The sequence below is a fragment of the Anolis sagrei genome, chromosome 1, assembly GCF_037176765.1.
Source record: "Anolis sagrei isolate rAnoSag1 chromosome 1, rAnoSag1.mat, whole genome shotgun sequence".
Taxonomy (NCBI): domain Eukaryota; kingdom Metazoa; phylum Chordata; class Lepidosauria; order Squamata; family Dactyloidae; genus Anolis; species Anolis sagrei.
This window is the reverse complement of record NC_090021.1, coordinates 43,231,122-43,254,930: the sequence shown is the minus strand read 5'-3', so window position 1 is coordinate 43,254,930 and position 23,809 is coordinate 43,231,122. Positions and strand designations below refer to the sequence as shown.

General features: G+C 37.3%; 1 protein-coding gene across 3 annotated transcripts in view; it reads left to right on the top strand.

Annotated features, from left to right (window-relative positions):
- Positions 1-23,809, top strand: part of BABAM2 (BRISC and BRCA1 A complex member 2) — a 142,894-nt gene that overhangs the window by 84,253 nt on the left and 34,832 nt on the right. For all 3 annotated transcript variants that reach the window (XM_060754111.2, XM_060754110.2, XM_060754109.2), the window contains exons 8-10: positions 5,405-5,504; positions 8,008-8,078; positions 10,234-10,316. In XM_060754111.2, coding sequence (XP_060610094.1) covers positions 5,405-5,504; positions 8,008-8,078; positions 10,234-10,316 — 254 coding nt within the window. The remainder of the gene's footprint in view (positions 1-5,404; positions 5,505-8,007; positions 8,079-10,233; positions 10,317-23,809) is intronic.

Sequence of the window (23,809 nt, the reverse complement as noted above, 5' to 3'; positions counted from 1 at the left end):
TTTTTTGAGTTTTGTTCTTTTGCCGTTTTGTGAGTGTGTTGTTGTGTTGTTTTTCATTTTGAGTAGATATGTTTGTACCTTGTGGGTTGTGTTATGGGCACGGGAATTTTGGTTAAGTTTCGTTGAGGGATTTTTGAGTTTTGTTGTTTTGCCGTTTTGTGAGTGTGTTGTTGTGTTGTTTTTCATTTTGAGTAGATATGTTTGTACCTTGTGGGTTGTGTTATGGGCACGGGAATTTTGGTTAAGTTTCGTTGGGGGATTTTTGAGTTTTGTTGTTTTGCCGTTTTGTGAGTGTGTTGTTGTGTTGTTTTTCATTTTGAGTAGATATGTTTGTACCTTGTGGGTTGTGTTATGGGCACGGGAATTTTGGTTAAGTTTCGTTGAGGGATTTTTGAGTTTTGTTGTTTTGCCGTTTTGTGAGTGTGTTGTTGTGTTGTTTTTCATTTTGAGTAGATATGTTTGTACCTTGTGGGTTGTGTTATGGGCACGGGAATTTTGGTTAAGTTTCGTTGGGGGATTTTTGAGTTTTGTTGTTTTGCCGTTTTGTGAGTGTGTTGTTGTGTTGTTTTTCATTTTGAGTAGATATGTTTGTACCTTGTGGGTTGTGTTATGGGCATGGGAATTTTGGTTAAGTTTCGTTGGGGGGGGGGGTTGAGTTTTATTTCTCCGTTGGATGCCCCTAACAAATTTATATATATAGATGGTGCAATCAGATATGAGAATAATGTTAGATATATTCTTATTATGTGTTTTTCTCTGTTAAAAGAATATCCAACCAAGATTAATTATTCAGTGTATGTATTGGTGATATTTCTCTACCATAATTCCTTCAGAGGATTCCAGGGCAGCATGCATAACTCTTATTCCTATCCAGTTGTAGTGAGCAAGAGAGCTTCTTAATTTCAGCAGTGGAACTCAATCACCCAACTTCATGCTACTGTCTGGATATTGTATCCCATTAATCACTGTGTTGGACCTATATAATTAGAACTCCAAAGAGCAAGCAAGCATATTTGCATGGCATTTGCTAACTGATGGTCATGGGGACAGAGATCACATACAACCATGCATGAAAACCAGGTCTTCTATTGAGATGTGGATCCACTTAAAGATATACAAACAGGTCCATCAGGAAAGCATACATTTGTCTCCAAATTTCCCCATGGCGTACAACGTATGCAACTGCATTTTGTCAACAGTGTTATCTAGAACTATCTCCTGCTTATCAAGGCCACTTCTGTTATTCTCTTGAGGTGATGGGGATATGTATTCACCCACATTATTATTATTATGTTTATTTATACATCACTTTTTTTCTCTACAAGGAGACTCAAAGCGGACTGCCCTTATTCCCGACTAGAGGGCTTGAATGGGTTTTTTTGTCTGTTTGGTTTGGCTTGGGACCTTACTGTGACAAAATCTACAATCTCTTGACTTGTACTGACTGCTTAATAACACGAGGAACAAAATTCTGTTTTTATGACAGATAAAAGGTAAAAATCTGTCTTGTTATGGATAAAGAAGTCTGAAACTGGCAAACTTAAAGCAGATTTGGAGCTTAAAGTTTCAAGACAGCATTTGTGGTCACATTCTCTTTTTTGATGTGGTTTCTGTGTCAAATGGGGAATGTATAAAAATGACAAATATGTAAAAAAAATGATGAATCTGTTAAAAAAGAGTGGCAGGAGATAAAAGAACTGATTAGTAATAAAAACGAAGGGGAAATATCGAACATAAATGAAGATCAAAAGCTCATAATACTTGTTCATTCCAAACTGGGGCTGGGGAAGTAATACATGTGGTGTTTTTTCTGTTTAGGTTTTTTCAGAGTGCTACTTAGTTTCAAACACAGTAAATGGTAGAGCTCTTAATATTACTCATTCATAAAATATACTGAAGGTCCAACTGCATTAAGTTAAATAAATACAGGCACATCATCGTTTAAAATCTTAGAGCCTGATAAGCTTCCATTTATATGGTTTACAAGTACACAAATAATGTTTTCTTCACGTCTTCCTTTTTAGTATATAGAATATTTATTATTATCACTGCCTCTATACCCATGTAACTCATGATAGTACCTATACATGGTCATACCTATGCCTGTAGGTCATTATATACAGTAAAGTGGGTTTTCTAATTGCAGGATCTAATTGCAAATTCTGACTCAATTCCCTGCATGGAATAAACATAAAACATTGTTGTGTAGTTAAAGAAAAGCCTACCTATTTATTCCATCTCCAAGGCATGCAGGATGACCTCATATGCCTGTGCTTCCTATTGCTGATGCTGTGGAAAGAAAAGCTGATATTTCCAAGAGTGGGTGGGATCCCTCAGGCTCAAGGGTTCTGCCCATTTCCACAATTTGTCTGCAACAGTTTGCCATTCTAATCACCCTGCTTTGACTAGTCATCCAACCATAGCAAGCTTCCTTATATGGAGCTAAAATGTTCCATGCAAGTCTCCTGGGTTTTAAGATTGTGGTCTTTCCTAGATTCACCTAAAGATGCTATAGGATTAACCTGCTAAGTTTTGGGGCGAAAGGCCAACAATTAGAGTTTGGGAGTGTTGTCATTCAAAATATCTTGAGAGCATTATGTTGGAGAAGAGCTGCCTTATCCTTAATGGAGAGACAACTGATTTTCTCATAGTATCCCAAAGGCTGCCTGCCTTAGTTTCTTAGAAGTTCGTACATTACCAGAATGGCTTTACCACTATTCCTGTAATACAAAACAGAAAAACAGCTTGCCTTGTGCAAATAATCATTTGTTGGGAAAGCTATAGATTTCAGTGGAGTTAATGGTGGCAAACTCCTCCGAATGAATATTGAATATCAAGTGGGTTTTTTTTTCACCAAACAAATATCAAGTTCCTGGACCTTGAATTCTTTTGAAGCATTACATTTTGACAGGCACAAACGCTGTAAGTGAAGAGGAAGGGTGATGATTACTAACAATGCAGAGTTGCAAGTGTGTGCCATGCATCTTCTATCTTATTTTCCCCCTAAAGCTTTTAGAGTGCAATTTTCAAGGTTTTTCTCAGTAGAGGGAATGATTTGTCCAACATTCCCTTTTTTTTTTAGCTTGGAAACTTTTTGACAAGATTTTGTCAGAGGAGATTGGTCATAACCCTCCTCTAAAACTTTTCTGAGGTCCTTATTTCGCGGTCCAACATCTAAACTACAACAGCACACTAGCTCACAATCAATGTTAAATGTGTACAACATTGAAGTACTGATCAGCTGTTCCTGACCACATCTTTATACAGTTTTTCCAGTTTTAGAGTGATGTTTTAGAAACCAGTTTGTGAGGCATATTATATTCCGGCAGCCCCTATTTTGATCTGATTAGAGATCTCACACTGGCTTTCTAGTCATGTAAGGAAACTCATGGTGCATTATATGAATGATTAGAGATCCCACACTGGGTAGTCATATAATGCAACCTTTGAACCCACAGTGTCCTAGTCCGAATTCAGTAGTTTCCACTATACCATATTGACCCTCCATATTTTCATATGGATGAGCCATTATATCATCTAAAATAATCCACTAAACGACATTATGTCTAAAGTATAAAAAGTACCCAAGGATCTCTCAGTGAATCACTAAAATGTTATTTTATCATGCTTGAGGTTCACAAAATCAAGCCTCACTGTTCTCAGTTTCTGCAATAAATGCAAGTAAAAGATTTCCATCATCATCTGGCTTTTTTGCTCTTTTTTTCCACTGTGAAAACAGTTGAATGGAATGAAATTTAATCCAGTAGGAACTGTGACTTAGATGTTGTTTTAGATCTTATCCCTCTTAGGAATTTTTTTATTTGTTGAGATTTAAAGCATGTAGTGAAAAATAACCACGAGTTATTTTGGGAGTTGTAGTTGTTGAGATTTATAGTTCATCTACTATCAAAGAGCATTCTGAAGTCCACCAACGATGGAATTGAACCTAATTTGGCCTTTTCTGCCAAAGAGGACCATCAGAAATATATATTTTCTGATGGTTGTTGGTGGCCCCTCGAATGCCCCCTCGTGACCCCCCCCCCCCCGGGGTCCCAATCCTCAGGTTAAGAAGCACTGTTATAATACTGCATTCTTTCTTTAAATATATTGGTGTTATTTCCTTGTTCTTGCAAGTATTGTACCTTGTGTTTTAAGTAGTGAAGACCCTTACCTTCAACTAAAATTGCTTACTTTTTAGCTATTAGCTGCTGATTTCAAAAGAAGAGGCCATGGAATTTTATATATACTATATATAATATCTGATTCCCCCTCACTAATTTTTTTCATTGCCTTAGAACATATTTATTTCTTGGAACATTGTATTAAATGGAATTTGCTGAACGCTGTATGTTGCTCAAGACAACCAGAAATCCAGAATTCTAGTGTCCCTGCTGAAGGTATTTTATAACAAAGGGTTAGGTGCAATGGAAGAAAATAGTGAACCTATTGCCTGCTTATTTTGCTACTGTTTTCATGACCTTCAAGACTGTTTGAAAATTAAAATATGGCCAGTCTGGAAGATTGTGTTTTGAGTGAAACGAATAGCATTGCCTATACTTCTAAGACATTTGAGGTTGAAATGTCTGAGAAAATTAGATCAAGATTTTTCTTTTTTAAAATTCCACTCTGGAACGGATTTATGGGGGTGCACATATGGTGTTATAGGAAAAGAGAGACACACTTGATCACAGAATCCATGAGATCCAATGCATGTATTCCATTGCACTTGACCTATGGGTGCTTAATAATTAATATTATCATTGTTTTACTTCTTTTTTTTAACAGGCCACTGACTAAGGCATGCATTTTACAGCAGTATGATTAAAGCTTGAGAAAGTATTGTTTATGAGCTGCAAACAGAAGGACTGGATCATGACATTTAGAGTGCTGGTGTGTGTTGATCAGCACTGTAGATAGAAAACTGAAAGTGTTTTCCTTTTTGAACCACTTCATTAAAATTGACAGTTGATTGGCATACACATTCAAGATTCAATCCATTGCAAAATATAATATGCAATAATTTTTTCAAATTCTTTGGTGTCATATCATGATAGATTTTTTAAAATATACATTCATACAAATTTTATCTTCATAACACCTATATATTAGATGTTTTGTTTGAGAAACTTGCCCAGAATTAGATAGTAATCTTCGTCACTGAACATAGTTTCAAGAGTGACTAAACCATCATGTAGTCCTATTGAAATAATGAAAATGTACATCCTTCTATATTTGTGATATAAATGTAATATAATGGGGCTATATAATATTAACTTCTTTGTACTCAGATATTTATATATTTAGGGAAATCATTATTCTTAATAAATAAGACATTTGGAAAAGAAAAAGGTTTAATAAGAATCACAGAATCGGTATCTAATATTAAATTGATGTGTCTTTCTAGTGCTCTTGGAGGATCTTCTGCCCTTCATATACCTGCTTTTCCAGGTGGTGGCTGCCTCATTGATTATGTGCCCCAAGTATGCCAGCTGTTAACCAACAAGGTAATATAGTCATCAGAAGTAAACTACATTTTTTCTTTGAAAGATGTTACCAATACAAAATGCTAAAGAGCTACATTCTCTTATTTATTACAAGAGTGACTTTTCTGTACATTAGGCCATATTTCTTGAGCATCATTTCCCCACCTTTCCAAAGTGGAAAAAGTTTCAAAAGCCATTGTGATACTAAAGAGGAAGGATTTCCCCTCATTAAATGACAAAAGAGCCCATGTTCCCTCTGAGTATGCTTGAAAATCAGTCACACCTAAAATATCTCCCAGTCAACTACTGCATTGTCCTATTGGCTAACTGTATATTCAGAGAGAGAAAATATTCTGCTTCCAACAGAAACCTTTTGAATCAGTTGTATTATTTTCTATTTTTAAGAAACGGTGGTAAGTGCTAGGTTATATAATAAATATTTGCATCTGTCCAAGTATTTTAAGTAGCTAGAAAACCACTTTTTGATGAGGAGCTGCTTACAAACATAAATAAGAAAACTATAACTTAAAAGAAGAAACACTAGACATGCTGAACTATAATTTCCATATACACCAGTTAATATTACCAATGGTCAGAACTTTTTGGAATTGTAGCCCAAAAGCATCCAGAAGGTGCCATGTTGCAGAACCTCCCTGGATCTATAGCAACATTGGTGATTGTTATTGGCACTATAATGGACTGAAACAAAAACAAAGTTTCCTTCTCTGTAAATGTAATAAAAAAGGAGCCAACTACACTTACCTCTCCACATTTGCAGTTTTAACTTTTCAGATTTGATGATTCAAAGATTTAATTAAAATGTTCCCACTAGGAATCTCTAGATCCTCCATTGTGACTCTATGATCAACATCCTCTGTTCCTGCTTGATAACCTAGTGATCTCTAGGTCTTCAGTGAAATTATTTGGTCAGCTTCCAGTGGAAATCAACCATGGAGTCATGCTGGAAGATTTAGAAATTTCTAGAGAGGTGCTCCTTCAGGTAAAAAAAAAAATAGCAATGTCTTTCTTGGGCACCCTGTACCTCTAACCCCAATGATTGTGGAAATCTGATTATATTATATTAGTAGAAACCCAAGCATCTGACCTTTATTGGTGTTTATTCCAAAGGTGCTGTGCTTCAAACAACTGCAAAAGATAGTGGTTGTGCATTCAGGGATAGAAAACATTTGAAGTTTCTTAGAAAACATCTATTTAGGATAGAATTCAAGTGGCCTAAATATACCTGACAAAATTTCCATGTTACCTAAAGGCAAGCCATCAGGCCTGATGGTAATATAGTCATCCTGGTACTTTCATTTTGAGGATGTGGTCTAATAACAGAGGTGTTTGAGAAGACTATGCATAGTCCTTTTTTGGATTATAGCCTCACAGTTTCTAAAATGTAACATTAGGTCAAAGCTTTAAGCAAGCTGGTTATCAAATAATTTAGATTTGTGCTTTTAAAAAACATTCTCATTTAAAGGAAGCTTTGAAAGCTCCATTTTATAAAACATTATTTCAAATGCATTTCTATAATTATTCTAAGCTGTTTTTGTTGTAGCTGCCCATTGAAGGTTTTTTTATATTGTTTTCAAGTACATAAGCCTGCTTTTAACCTTTTCTTTTTTAAAAAAAACCCCTACCTAATCTGTTTTTTTTTTTTTTCTATTTCCAGAGTAATATTTTTGATCCCACTCAAAGCATTCAAAATAAGCATCTCGGTATAAACTGTAATTAATCCAATTTTATAAATAGAATTATTTTATTTTTGAGAGGGTGTAACATAGCTCTTAGCACTGATTGTATCATAGTTATGTCAAGTAATTTAGCACAGCTGTTTGCCAGTCAAGGTAATCCAACATTAACACAGCCAATATAAACAACATATACATTTTCTTTCATCCTGTAAGAGGTTGTAGAAAGTTACCATTCTCACACAATAATGAGGAATTATATGGTCCAGAATATACACAAAGAACAACATCTCTCAAGTACTTCTATAACTCAGTGTTTTGTGGCATTGTGCCTGCCTTCCATTTGGAAGGCAGGCACATTTCTCTAGCCTAAGCACTTCAGTATTGGCAAAGGAAATATCAGCAAAGTGGAATAAGTATAACATTTTTTCTTTGATGTGTTTCACAATGTTTTGTAACTTTCGGGCTTCTATTGTAGGTTATTTCGTATCTAGCTAACACTGTTCAGTTCCAGAAGATAGTATGTTAATCTGTTGTAAACACATTTACAGCATCTTAAGTATTAATACATCTATTGATAAATAGGGTAATAAGTATACTGAGTAGTTCTTATGTGAGTGATTTTACTCACTGTTTTTTTTTTTTTGTTGTTGCTGAGTAGTGTTAAAACAGTTCTCTACAACCTCTTCAGCGGTGTACATTGAAAATGTGTGCATTATGGGATAAAGATGGGAAAATGACCATTTCCAAGTAAAACAGCTATAAAAAATGGTACTTTCATTTATCTTTATCATATCATTACTGTTTTTTTTTCTTACTTTCTGATGTAGGTACAGTATGTTATTCAGGGTTACCACAAAAGAAGAGAATATATTGCAGCCTTTCTCAGTCATTTTGGAACGTAAGTATTTATCTTTCACTTTTTTAATGGGATACAACCAAAATAAGTTTCTTTCATTCCCTAGCCAGCTACTAATCCTGTCTGTGTCTATGAACAGTACAAGTACTGGTTGTTCAAAGTGTGAATATTTAGAATTGCAGCCCTTGTTAGCCCTTTGCACTGCTTCCTTAACAACACAAGAAAGGCTGACAAGGAATGGAAGCAGGTGATTATCACCAATTCTAGCATCTTCTGTATCATCTGAAGAAGGTGCTACAGTGAGGAAGTCATTGCAAAAAGAGAATTGGGAGGAAGTTGCATATCATTCTGACTGGCAAATACCTTTGTTAGATCAAAATTCTCCTATGAATTAAAGGAACTCTTCCAATTTTAAAAGTTGAACCTAGGATTCAAGTGGAAATCAGTAGTGTTGCATATAATATCCGTTCAGACTCTGTAGAAGCCTAAACTTGGTGGGGATAGCAATGGTAGGTTTCTTCAAGCACTAATAGCCATCTCTTTGGGGGAAGATAGTGATTGTAACTGAAATGAGGAAAAGCCTGTCCCCTGTCCCTTCCTATTACAACTGTCCAATTCTGGGCTTACGTTTCTGGAATTCGGTTGTTGTGAATTTTCCGGGCTGTATGGCCATGTTTCAGAAGCATTCTTGCCTGATGTTTCACCCACATCTATGGCAGGCATTCTCAGATTTGTCTCTCATTATAATCAAGTTCAGAATGAGCTTACAACTTCTATTGGGTTTTTTAAAAAGCAATCACCCAATTGCAAACTACTAAATAATATCATGCTTCCTTTGCTCTCAAACTATCAAATGTTTCACTACAAGGATATGCTCAAGTTGATTTGTATTGAGATGGAACACATAACAAAAACCTAGAAGAGAACTTAGCCTGGTGAGATTCATTTGATTGTTTTTCAGATAAATTTTTCAAATAAATTTTAACCAGTGGTAGCTTTACACTAGCAGAAAGTGTTTCACCTTGTAGATTGTAAGAGGTCTGATCTTTGCTTTTCTCGTGTACTTGGGAAAACACCCATGATTCTAGAAGGCCCCTCAGTACTCTAGAACAAGTTTTAGAGAAGCAAGGAAGATATATAAAGTGAACATGATGTAAAAAAAATTGCATGCTCCACTTTGTGTAAGTAGAACTACTTCCCACCACCACAGAGAACAGTTAAATAACATATAATATTTATGCTCCAAACAGCCTGTATACATGTATGTTGGGTGCCTTCACATCATTTCCAGATTATGGTAACCCTGAAGAAAGCTATTGAGGGTTTTTCTTGGCAGGATTTGTTTAGGAGAGATTTGCCATTTCTTGCCTCTAATGTTGTGAGAGTATGATTTCTCCAAGGTAACCCAGCAGTTTACTTGGTTGAGCAGGGATTTGGACTCCTGATTCCTGAAATCCCAGTTGAACACTTCTTCACACAGGTTGTCAGAAAGCATACTCAGTTATAATTATGCAGATTATTATTATTATTATTATTATTATAGATAATATAATATTAATAACTTTATTTTATACCCTGCCTCCATCTCACCGAAGGGGCCCAGAACAGCTTACATGGGGCCAAGCCCAATCAACAGAGTGAAACGTAACACATTAAAATGCATAACATCAATTTGGGGAAAAATAAAAACAACATTATAACAATATTAAAAACAAGCATCAAAACCAACAACAATAGCATAATTCAAATCTCAACATTAAGAATTGCTGTGTTTGATTATCTCTTTTCAATTTCTTTTGAAGATTACATATTTATTCTGTGTATTATCACCTGACTTTGTAGGTACCTACTGGTATCAAAACAAGTATAAATATTGAGCAGGTACCCTCTGTGTGCAATCAGAGAGGTATATGTGCGGGAGAGTCCCCTCACAGAGCATAATAGAGCTTAAAGAGCAAACCTGTTGCATTTATATCTGGGAGCTTGATACCACACATGCCTAACTTTCAGTTTTCTCCTCTGGTACATGTGAAATAAATGGGAAAAGAAAGAATGCACAACATTAGGTCCTGTGATGATGTGCTACTTGTAGATATGCAGTGACCAGATGGCAGGTACATACCATCTGATCTGTGATTATATTCTAATTCAGTTATATGCTTCAGTATTAATAATTTATATCTTTTTTTACAAATAGTGGTGTGGTAGAATATGATGCCGAAGGTTTTACAAAACTCACCTTGTTGCTGATGTGGAAAGATTTTTGCTTCCTTGTTCACAGTGAGTAGTCATTTGCCTTGGGCATGAATGTCTAGCCACTTGAAGAAGAAGAAACATTTTAAAGGATAAAAACAATTACAGGAAAATTATAAAGGTTTTGCCTATTTTTATTCTATATTTATGTATTTTTGATGCTGTCCTTACATTACAAATCTCTCTTGCGGTCTCAAAAAAGGGCAGTGATGAATTATGCAGATTAGCACCATCCCTTTGTCTTGCTTGTTTGTTTTTTAAAAAAACTTCTCAAAGATGTAAAAGAAATTTCCCTAAAGGTCACAGACAGAGAAACAGATTGGGCTGTTCTTAATTGTCCATCTGTCAATAGGCATTCCACACATTGTACTGATTGGGTGTTCTCCCACAATGCCTGTTGAATTGTGTTCTCTCTTTAATTTTGCTACTTCTTCATGCACCCAACCTTCAGAAGCACCTCAGTGGTGTACAGAGTAAATCAGAATCTGACCATGTTTATGTATTCTTGACATTCAGAAATTTTCTCTAAGACCTCTAATATTGTGGAACTCCCTCCCTAGGGATATTAGATCGGCCCCCTCCCTCCTGACCTTCCAAAAAAAGGGAAAAACCTGGCTCTTTGAACAAGCTTTCGGAAATGCAGTGCAATAGACAAATATGGAATTATGTAAGATTGAAACATGGAACAGCTTAAATGATGCTACTGAAATGAGATTAACAGGAAGACATTGGTTATTATATGTTTTTAATTGTTTTTATATGGATTTGATAATGTTGTTATAAATGTTTTAACTATATATTGTGGACTGTTGTGGCATCAAATTGCTGCCAATATGTAAGCCGCCTTGAGTCGCCTTCGGGCTTGAGAAAGGTGGGATAGGAATACCAAAACTAAATAAATAAATAAACGAACAAATAAATAAAATATTAAGGAAGACAATGTTCAGCTCTCCACATCTGACAAGGATGCAGAGTAGCACTGGACTGAAATGCAATTCACATTCTGCATTGTATAGTGAAAGAGAATGGTAAACTGTGCTAAGCAGAGATAAACTTTCTGATACATTTAGTAATTTACCTATTCTAATAAAAAGAAATGGCAAGTATTATATTCAGGCAACTTTGCTTTCTTGCTACAACCACCCTGCCTCTATTTTTCACTACCTTGCTTGAGCATTCCTTTATCCCACACTGCTATTTCCTTTAATAAAGATGACGCAATGGACATATTGTCCTGATTGTTCTCCCTTTCATTTCCTTGTCAACACACATCATTTGAAGTGTGCATTTATTGTCCAATTGTATGTCAATCGGGGACACTATTTTTTTACCAATTTCTTCTCACCAATACTGTTCACACTTACTATTTATGACAATTCAGAGCAGCAATTATTAGTCTTTGGTAGTTATCTACTTTTTGTGCATTCCAGTTGACTCTGTGACTAAATAGTTCCTTAATTTGTTCTATTGTGTTGGGCAATAATAATAATCATTATCATAATCATAATAGTTTATTTCTATCCCACCCCTTCTCCCCAAGGGACTCAGGGCTGCTTACAACATAAATAACATAATAAAGTGCAGCACAGTAAAATACATACAATGAAATAAACAATTAACAACACATCCAATCAGTGTAACATATAAAAATACAGCATAACCAAATAACAAAATCAACAATAAGATTATAAGCATTAGATTAAAACATAGTAATTCCTATGAGCTAAAAGAATGTGACCGTGTTTATATATACTTGATATGGTATGTTTCTATGTATTATACAATTAAAAAAACACAAAAAACTTGATATTCAGAAATTTTCTCTAAGACCTCTAATATTAAGGAAGACATTATTCAGTTCCCCACATCTAACAAGGATGCAGAGTAGCCCTGGACTGAAATGAAGTTCACATTCTGTATTGCATAGTGAAAGAGAAAGGTAAATTGTGCCAAGCAGAAGTAAACCTACTAATACATTTAGTAATTTACCTATTCTAATATAAAGAAAGGACAAGTATTATATTCAGGCAACATTTTTCTCGTACTGCAGTCACCATTCCTCTATTTTGTCATTTTTATTTTAAATTGCATCTTTATTTTATTAATACAGCATGGATTGATTTCAGCCATATCAATGGGTGCCTTTTGATTTTAGCAGTGGACGGTTATATAGCAGTGGACGGTTATATAGCAAATAAGATTGAATTATTCCTTGTAACTGAAGCCTGTACATCTTGGATGTCTCGTAATTTGTACATTATCTGGCAAATTTTCACATGGCAATTGCCTACCCATTGCTGTTCCTACTGTGGCTGCAGCAACTTCCTGGCATCCAAATCTGCTTCTTGTAGCAGGAGAAAGATGCTGGCAGTGACTCCACCTCCTGCCTGCTTCATTATTTCAAAAATACAGCTTGCTTCAATATTAGAAGTAAAACTGGTTTTCTTTTCTCATTAAGTTTTGAAATTCTGTGCTCTGATAAAGTTGAAATGTATCTTATTTTATCAAGGTTTTCCATTATAAACCAGTGTTATATGTTTTCCTTTAAAATACTTCTTTGTAATAAGATAGAAAATTAATTCTATACAAGTCTCTATATAGTTTTTTTTAAAATTGCCAACATTTGAGGTCAGGCACTTGAATATTTTCCCATTAGATTTTAAATTACATGTCTTTGGTAAAATGAATATCCAGTGTTTAGTAACCAAAGTTTTTAACTGTAAAATAATATTTTGAGCTTTCAGTTTAATTAATTTTAAAGCTCTTGAGATAGATTATTACAACTGAATAGCTTGTCACTGCCAATTAATCCTACATCCTTAGAGCTTCCATAGCAACTTACACATGCAAGCAGTTGCATCACTAGTTTTGTTGAATAACCCAGGGCAAACTGTTCTTTGTAATAAAGGTTATTGCAAAGAAAGCACTGAAACATGCAGTTCATTTCCTAAGTGATGTTGGCTTTCATTTCCAAGATGTGCATTTTATCATGAAATGTTTAATATCACATGAAGTGTTTCAGCATTTATGGAACAAAACATATTTTCTCTGTTTTCAGTTGTGGCAATGATAGAAGTAGACAAATTTTAAAGTTGAGAAAAGTGCAAAATACATATATGTATATACACACATACATACACACACACACATGCGCAATTTGATTATTTGATTATGTTGATTTAAAATAAGGCTTAAGTCTACATATTTGTGATGTTCTGAGGTTTGGAGTGAAGATAAATATATTATTATGAGGAAGAATTTCTAAAGAATTGGGTTGTTTTATGTTTAAATGCCATTATAATATCCTACAATATTGGTTTGTGAAATTGGTACATTTGCAAAACGATCACGAATGGTTGCAATCAGTGAAATCTTCTGGAAGTCACACTCTCCCATCCTCCGAAAGGGACAAAGGCAAAACTCCTCTGAACCTGTGATAAATGTACTTTAGGGTCACCATATGTCAGAAACAACTTGAAGGCACACTACTACTACAACAACATAGGTTTTCCTCTTCTACAACCCTATTACTTGTAGTTTAGTGGACAGGGAATGAAAATTTTATAAACATTTAAAGTTTAAGCTTTTTTCTCAAGTTTTTCTCTTTAACTAGTCTTGAGCCAATGGCACAAAATAACATTCGGAGCATTCAGTTGTACTCACATTCTGTTCTACAGGGTGAGGCAGCATAACTTCCTTTTTTAAAATGCGCGCCATTCAGTCGGTTGAAGACGTAATGGAGCACTAGTGGTCTCATTCAGGAGGCGAGAGTATAAAGTTTTGTCCTGACACAGCTCAGTCGCCATCATGCATTGGATCAGTGAGGAGCGTGCTTTTGCCATTGAGGCCTACTTTTCGAGCGGCTTTGGAGTGGCCAAGCCCGCTCTCCAGATTTGGCCCCTTGTGATTTTTTTTCTATGGGGTTTTTTTTTTTGAAGTCCTGTGTTTATGTGAACCGTCCAAGGACCCTGCAAGATTTGAAGACCAACATCCAGGAAGAAATTGCCAACATAACGCCTGATATGCTGGCAAGAGTCATGACAAACACCAGAAATCGGTTTACTCAGTGAATGGAGAATGGGGGACGTCACCTACCTAATTTGATCTTCAAAACTACGTAAAACAAAACTTTAGGTATGCGCCTACATTATATTAAAAAAATCTGATTCATACAATGGGTTTTATTAAGTTTTGAAAAAAGGAAGTTATACTGCCTCACCCTATACTTAGTGATGGCTATTTTAGTGAACAAGTCTGAGTTCAGTTCCATACTATCCTGATGTCTTGGAAGATAGTATATAGGGCTTGTTAAAGTTATTCTTGTTTTTCAAGCTATACACTTAAAGATTTGATTGAATTTTTTGTCACATCCCAGAATGTTTATTTCAGTTCAGACTGTTTTAAGAGCTTTTTATTGTTATGTGCCCTCAAGACATCTATGACTTATGGCAATGTAAAAGTGAATCTATCATGAGGTTTTCTGGGCAAGATTTCTTCACAGTCAGTTTGCCTTTGCCTTCTTCTGAAGGCCAGGAGAGTGTGATTTGGCCAAGGTCACCCAGTGAGCTTTCATAGCTGAGTATGGATTTGAACCCTGGTCTCCAGAGTTGTCATCAAACACAGGAACCACTATACATGTCTGCTTTCAATAACTCTACTTAAAATTGATGGTGTGTACAACATTATATACATTAGTAAGAAGACTTCCAACAAAACAATTCATTTAACAGCAACTTATTTCTTACCAAGTGGTTGATTTCAGTTGCATCCTGAGTGAAAGCGATCTGCAGAAGCTTATAATAAATTATACTTGTTCATTATGGCATTTTTGTTAAATTGTATTGTTCCATAGAGATTCTGTGAAGGTAGGCATAAATGATAAGTTTTACATAATTATTACTGTAATGGACACATACATTTCATCTATTGCTATTGTCTTATCTGCCTTGAAATGAAAGGCACTTTAACAAATGCACTGAAAGATTTATTTTCTCTTTCTCCATGTGACACAACTCAGAAAAAAATGTCAGAATTGGCACTTAAAATATATTTATTCAGAAGTTATCTAGACTGTTATCACTATACTGTGAGTGCTTTAGACCCATTTGTGAATTTATTTACATTTCCTCTGGAAAGGAAATTAATACTACATTTGGTAGGCCAGTTATTTGAACTGTTATCATTTAACTGTTATTTGACTGTTACTTGAACAGTTATTTCAGACATTAAAAATAATTAAAAGTGGATTCTATAGCTATGTTTGAAGCAAGAGGAAAAACAAGGAAGCAGTAGGCCCATTACATGGAAAATATGAAAATGTACTAATGACTGATTTAGAGAAACAGTATTATTTGCCTTATACTTTGCCTCAATGTTTTCCACAAAGAAAAATGGTGTTCAAAGTATTTAAAATAAAAAATAGAGTGGAGGGGCAGCAGCCCAAGATAACAAAGGAATAGGTAGGAAGAGGATAACAAAGGAATAGGTAGCTACCTTAAATGAATTCAGATGCACAAGCACTTTCCTGGCCCAGATGAACTTCATCTAGAGCAAGCATAGGCAAACTTGGGCCCTCCAGGTATTTTGGACTTCAATTCCTAACAGCCTCAGGCCCTGTCCTTTTCCCCCTCAGCCGTTTAAGAAAAGGAAAAGGAAAGGGCCTGAGGCTGTTAGGAATTGTGGGAGTTGAAGCCCAAAACAGCTAGAGGGCCCAAGTTTGCCCATGCCTGATCTAGAAACACTAAAAGTACTTGCAGATGAACTCTCAAAGCCTGTGTCTCTAATGTTTGAGAATTCTTAGAGCAGTGGTTCTCAACCTGTGAGTCCCCAGATGTTTTGGCCTTCAACTCCCAGAAATCCTAACAGCTGGGAAACTGGCTGGGATTTCTTGGGGGTTGTAGGCCAAAACATCTGGAGAACCACAGGTTGAGAACCACTGTCTTAGAGAATAGGTGAAGTCCTGGTAGACAGCTGAAAGGACAAATATTCGGATTTTATTCAGCCGTGAGTGAAATATGTGCAACAATGTGATGCAATGTCCATCAATCCTGATACAATTCCAGATGTACTTCAGTACTTGGGAACAATTCTAGACAATATCATTTAAAAGGTCTCTTCGATCATCTGGAGAGGCCCTGCTCACGCTCCCACCTCCTTCGCAGGCGCAATTGGTGGGGACGAGGGAGAGGGCCTTCTTGGTGGTGGCCCCTCGACTATGGAATTCACTCCCTAAGGACATCAGACATGCCCCAACATTGGCAATCTTTAGGAGGAGCCTGAAAACGTGGTTGTTCCAGTGTGCCTTCCCAGAATAAGGAAAACTCTTAGCAATATGTCCTCAAATGCACTTTAATATTGATTTAGGATTGTCTGCATGCCTTCATCTTTCCTTAAAAATCCTATCCTAGTTTACCCTACCTTGTTCATGCCCAGCATTTTAAATTTTAATTATTACATTTGGCCTGGCCATAGGTTTTTAAATGCTGAATGTTATTGTTATTGCTTATTGTGTATTTTTTTTTTTTGGTTTTGAGTTGTATTATTGTGAGCCCTTAGAATGAAACGATGTGATTACTGAAAATCAACATGAGTTTCTCAAAAGCAAGTAATGACAGTAATTTTTATTTCTTTGTAAACAGAGTTTCAAGTTTGCTGAATCATTAGAATGCTCTAAGATCTTGATTTCAGAAAGGCTTTTCATAAGGTTCTGCATTATATTCTTGACAGAAATGTGGGCTTGGCAAAGCTGTTGTTAAATGGATTTTAACTTGCTTATAGAAGAAATCCACAGGGTTTGCACCAACAGTTCCTCATCCTCAGGAAAAGAGACTAGTGTCTGTACAGTAGAACTTTTCAACCGTAGACTGTATCAGCAGGCAGAGAACTCTCCTTGTTTAGATATCTGAAAACATAGGCTGAATGCCTATTCTTTTCTTTAGATGTATGTTCCTGCATGAGAGGGAGTTGGACTGCATGGCCCTTGTGGACCCTTACAGTTGTTTGATTCTGTGATTGAAACTGTTGCCATAGAACGGACCCCAGCATTGTTATGTGAAAGAAGTGAAATACTTTTATTTATTTGTTGAAAGAAACTTCTAAAGGAGAAAGATCTTGAAATTTACAGAAATAAAATATTTCTAAAATAGTAGAACAAGGACAAACACTAAATGGTTGTATGACATCAAACTGCAGGAAGAGAGTTTCCACCTAAATATTAGGAAGAACATTCTGATGGTAAGAGCTGTTCAGCTGTGAAATAAGCAACCTTGGAGCATGGTGACATCTTTAAACAGATATTTCTGAGTAGTGACTGGATTGCACATTTTGGGAGTGCTTTTGCATTTTAGGGGGTTGGATTGTATGACCCTCATAGTCACTTCTAAATCTATAATTCTTTTAGTGCTGTTTGTTTTTCATTGCATTTGTACATGAATTCCCTTCCTCTCTCCCCAAGATCATATTAGTTAAGACATTTTCATATTTCATCAATCTTTGGACAACTGAGAGATCCATCCTTGAACTCACTCACTCCTTCCTTAAGTACCTAGAATCAGTAACAGGATATGTCTTTTCTGTGCTGACTTGTTCCCATTTTACTGGGTTTTTTAAAAACAATTTACAAGTCACCTGTCTTTCACACATTCAAGGCAGTGAACTATTTGAAAATAGTCAACATTGTTTTCCCTTTTAAAGCATAGAGAAAACCACTACATGACTTGTTGTGCAATTAAGTATGTGCCATTTGCCCTATAAATATATTGTAACCCTGCTATAAATTCAGAATTACAGTAGAGTCTCACTTATCCAACATAAACGGGCCGGCAGAATGTTGGATAAGCTAAAATGTTGGATAATAATGAGGGATTAAGGAAAAGCATATTAAATGTCAAATTATGTTATGATTACATTATGATTTTACAAATTAAGCACCAAAACATCATATTTTACAATAAATCAACAGAAAAAGCAGTTCAATACACAGTAACGTAATTAGTGTATTTACTAATTTATCACCAAAACAGACAAGGGTTCATTCTTTCTCCCACCGTGGGCTGCATTGGATAATACAGCACGTTGGATAAGCAAGATTCCACTGTACTTCGTAGTTACCACTTAAACATGGTCAAACTTGAGCACTTTTCAACAGCTGCATTTGGACATGGGAGGTCTAAAATATCCTCTTTGTTCCTTAGCAATCGCCTTGGTACTCATCCGTATCTCGAAGATGTGCCTTCCCACGGTTATAGTACACTAACAATAGAGTTCAGTTTCACTGCTGAAGGACACTGTGTTCTGTTAAAAAATGAAAAACACAAACTTCCCATAACTGGCGCTGTGCATCCTTTGGGGTTACAATGTAGTTTTTTTAAATGGCTCACATTGGCATAATTAGTACTCTGTAGTGAAACATATATTAGTGCCAGTGTAATTTACTGTTAGAAGGCGTTGCTATAGAAACTGGTGCAGAAGAAACAAAGCAAAGAACTGGAAAGCAGAGGAAAGCCTTCGGAACTTAAAGAAGATAAAGCGCATGCCATTAAGACTAGGAGGCTATCTTGGGTGCAAAAAGCTTCCAAGCTTCTTAGGAGAGGATGAAGTGGAAAATTATTGTTCTTTTAAGTGTGCATCCAGGTGTCTTGTTCATGCTAGTCATAATGTCGATTGTAAGATACAAAAAGGATTGCAACTTTAACTATGTTTTATACCAAGCTTTTCTTACATCGTTCTTATAAAGTTACAGCATGCAGGCTTACTTTTAAATACACTCTGCTATATTATTTGAGGCTTAGGGTGCACATCATTGCAGGTTTCTGAGCAGCAATCTCTCTCCCAGGATAAGAAAATGTGTTTATCCAGGTACTGTTTAAATGTGGAAATAAAACATTTGAGTGACACTGAAAGCTCTCTCTTGAAACATCTCTGGAGAGCTCTTAAATTTATCAGCCTAAAAGGAACTAACACAAGAAACAGTTGAAAATTTGCCCTAAAATTCACATAATGTATTAGACAAACACTTTCAGCTTGTCAAGAGTTAAGAATCATAGAATAGAATCCTTGAGTTGGAAGAGACCTCATGAACCATCCAGTCCAACCCCTGCCAATAAGCAGGAAAATTCCATTCAAAGCACCCCCAACAGATGGCCATACAGGCTCTATTTAAAAGTGTCCAAAGAAAGAGCCTCCACCACTCTCCGGGGCAGAGAGTTCCACTGCTGAACAGCTCTCACAGTCAGGAAATTCTTCCTAATGTTCAGGTGGAATCTCCTTTCCTGTAGTTTGAAGCCATTGCTCCGCGACCTAGTCTCCAGGGCAACAGAAAACAAGCTTGCTCCCTCCTCCCTATGACTTCCCCTCACATATTTATGCATGGTCATCATGTCTCCTCCCAGCCTTCTCTTCTGAAAGCTAAACATGCCCAGCTGTTTAAGCTGCTCCTCCTAGGGCTTGTTCTCCAGACCCTTGATCATTTTAGTCGCCCTCCTCTGGACACATTCCAGCTTGCCAACATCTCCCTTCAATTGCGATGCCCAGAATTGGACAGCGTATTCCAGATGTGGTCTGACCAAGGCAGAATAGAGGGGTAGCATGACTTCCCTGGATCTAGACACTATACTCCTATTTATGCAGGACAAATTCCCATTGGCTTTTTTTTGCCGCCGCATGACATTAATGGCTCATGTTTAACTTGTTGTCCACAAGAACATAACCTCAGCCTGCAACTTAGTACTAGGTTTCCAAAACATCACACACACCCCTTTTGAAACCTAGTATGAAGGAGATGGACCGATCCTCTGCATAAAACAAAATGGCAGTGGCAGCCCTGTGTAGGTTGCTACTGGTTCCTGATTCCTGCACAACACTTGCTGACTTAAATTTTCTGTGTTCTCCTTCCCCACTCTATTGCAAAGTCAATTTGCAGTGCTGTTGATGTCCCTAGCATAAAATGAATTATTTCACCACCATCTCTCAGCAAACTATAGAAATATCCTCAACTGCCCTAAGAATCACAAGGGAAAGGGTTTCTTTTAAAGTAGGGTTGAAAGCCTTAATTATTTATGAAAAAGATGAGAAAGAAAATCACAATTGGAAGCTTTCAACTCCAATCTAAAATATACATTTACAAGGTCAATAATCTCATCATGATTTTTCTTCAAATAAGATGCTAAGGTTCTGGCCTGTTTCCAATCTAAGTAATTATATTTGACTGATTTGTATCATCCAGTATTTTAATAGAAAGTTCCTCTTGATTTCTCCTCTTTTCTTTAAGATTAAATAAGAATGATTTGTATAGAAATAACATGTCTTCTATGTTTTGACCAAGAGACTGAGGATATTTTATTTTGATAATATGGATTTTTGCGTATCTTGTCCTTGATTCAGTCCTGCAAGTATATTAAATTGTACTAGTCTAGCTTGTGGATTTTCAAGAGAATGGCTGACTGGAAGACATAACAGGAATTCTTTGCCAATCACAAAATGCAGCTATGGTTTGAATTAAAATTCTGTATCAAAAAGCAATTCTTCAAATGCCTAATGCTTCAGTGGTGGTTTCCTGTGAGAGATACATTAACTTTACACATACCTGTAGGACAATTATTTTATTATTTTATTCATATATATTCTTCCTTCTCTCAGTAACACATAGTACTCAAGGAATATAAAAACCATACAAGTTTAAAACAATACAAAAATTAGAATAAAAGTTTAAGGTTGAAAAAACAAAGTTTATAAATTTAAAAGTTAAATATTAAAAATATTACAATGTGTTTTACAAACTACATAACATCCATTTAAAAATCTGCAAAACAGTACAATATAGCATTAACAGCCCAACACTCTTCCATTACCTGCTACGGGAAAGAAAACAAGGAACAGGGCCATCCCAAAGTGTAGGAGCAGCTATCAAGAAGTCCCTCTTGATGGTCTTCCCTTGGTCCCAGAAATGGTTGTAAAAATTGATGTCAAAAAAAGTTATCTTCAAACAACCTTTGGCCCTTAATAGACTCAGAATGGGAGATACAGTTCTTCAAATAACCTGTACCCAAGCCTTAAAGGGCTCTGAAATCAAAATCAGCACTTTGAATTGTGTCTGGGAATGCACTGGCATCCATTAGAGCTGGTGCTATGAGGGAGTAGTGTGCTTCTTGAGATCAGAAACATTTATTGTTTATTTATTTAAAGCATTTATATTCCTCCCTTCTCACCCTGAAGGGGACTCAGGGCGGAGCACATATAAACTGCAAACGTTCAATGTGAAAACTTACTAGACTACGCACATACAAAAACCTTAAAATCACTTATCTTGATGTTAAAATCCTCTAGTTAAAACTGTCCCAACAGCCATATCAAATTTGGTCGGCATACTAAGAGTTCCTACCACCGCCTCATTACACAGTCCCAAAGGCTCGGCCCCACAGCCACGTTTTTATCATCCTTCTAAAGGACAAGAGAGGGGGCTGACCTGATCTCATTAGGAAGGGAGTTCCAAAGCCGAGGGGCAATCACTGAGAAGGCCCTCTCTCTTGTCCCTCCCAGTCATACCTGAGAGAGTAGCGGGATGGAGAGCAGGGCCTCCCCAGAAGATCGTAATCTCCACGATGGTTCGTAGAGGGAGATGCTTTCTGACAGGTAAATTGGGCCAGGGCCATTTAGGGCTTTATAGGCCCAAGCTAGCACTCCGAATTGTGCTCAGTAGCAAACTGGGAGCCAGTGGAGCTGGCGTAACATGGGAGTTGTGTGCTCCCTGTATGTCGCTCCATTTATTAACCTGGCTGCCTCTCGCTGGATTATTTGAAGCTTCCGAGCAGTCTTCAAAGGCAACCCCATGTAGAGCACGTTGCAGTAATCTAACCTAGATGTGACGAGAGGATAGACACCATGGCCAAGTCTGACTTCCCAAGGTATGGGCGCAACTGGTGCACAGGTTTTAATTCTGCAAAAGCCCCCTAGCCACCACTGCACCTTGAGATTCCAGGCTCAGCGATGACTCCTGGAGGACTCCCAAGCTGCAAACTTGTGCCTTCAAGGGGAGTGTGACCCCATCCAGCACAGGCTGTAACCCTATACCCTGTTCGGCCTTGCAACTGACCGGGAGGACCTCTCTCTTGTCTGGATTCAACAATTTGCTCACTCTCATCCAGATCATCACAACGGCCAGACACCGGTTCAGAACTTCAACAGCCTCCTTAGCATCTGGTGGATAGGAGAAATAGAGTAATCTGCATACAGATGGCGTCAGACTCCAAAACTCCGGATGATCTCACCCAATGGCTTCATGTAGATGTTGAAAAACACGGGGGACAATACTGAGCCCTGCGGGAGCCCACAGAAGAATGGTTGTGGGGTCGATCTGGAGTCTCCCAGCAACACCTTCTGGGAACGACCCTCCAGAAAGGACTGGAACCACTGCAGAACAGTACTCCCAGAAGGATACCGTAGTCTATGGTATTGAAGGCCACTGAGAGGTCCAGGAGAACTAACAGAGACACACTCCCCCTGTCGAGCTCTCTGCGGAGATTATCCACTAAGGCAACCAATGGCTGTCTCAGTTCCATGACCCGGTCTGAAACCAGACTGTGACGGATCCGGATAGTCAGTTTCATCCAAGAACCCTTGGAGCTGTGAGGCAACCACACATTCCAGAACTTTGCCCAAAAAGGGGAGATTGGAAACTAGCCAAAAGTTGTTCAAATCAGTGGGGTCCAGTGATTATTTTTTCAACAGCAATTTTATCACACCTTGTTTTAAGCTGGCTGGAATTTTGCCTTCCCGAAGGGAGGCATTAACCAGCACCTTTACCCACTCTGCCAAACCCCTCTGGCTTCCTTTATCAGCCAGGATGAGCAGGGGTCCAGGATGCCTGTGGTTGCCCTCGTCTCTCCAATTGGGTTACACAGATTGAAATGAATCCATTAAAACCGGACAAGCAGGTGCTCTCACTACATCTTCACAGACTACAGTAGCTGTGGCATCCAGTTTGGAGCGAATCAGAGCAACTTTATCCACGAAGAACAGAGCAAATGCCTCACAGTGAGCTGTTGAAGGGCCAGAGACCCCGTCACAAGTGGCAAGGTTCAACAGACCTCTGATGGTCCGAAACAGCTCAGCTGGACAGTTCCTTGCAGATGCAATGTTGGCCGCTGGGCAATGGTCAGGGATCAAAGAGGAATCCCACAGCACCCACCTTTTGAGAACACTCCTTCAGGAAAGAACAAAATCACTGAAGAGCAGTACTTCTAAGCTTCAGCCCAGAAGGGTAACTCAGAAGGATACTATGGTTGATGGTTCTGAAAGCCACTGAGAAGTTTTCTAAAATGAACAGAGACATATTTTCCCAGTCCAGTTTCCTGTGTAGGTCATCCACAAAGGCACCCAAAGTTTTTCTTGTGCCATAACCAGGTCTGAAATCAGACTGGAATCCCTGGAGATGAGAAGCCGCCTCCACACGCACCAGTATCTTACCCCAAAATGGAGAACTGGAGACTGACCTATAGTTTTCTAGTATAACTGGAGATCCAAGG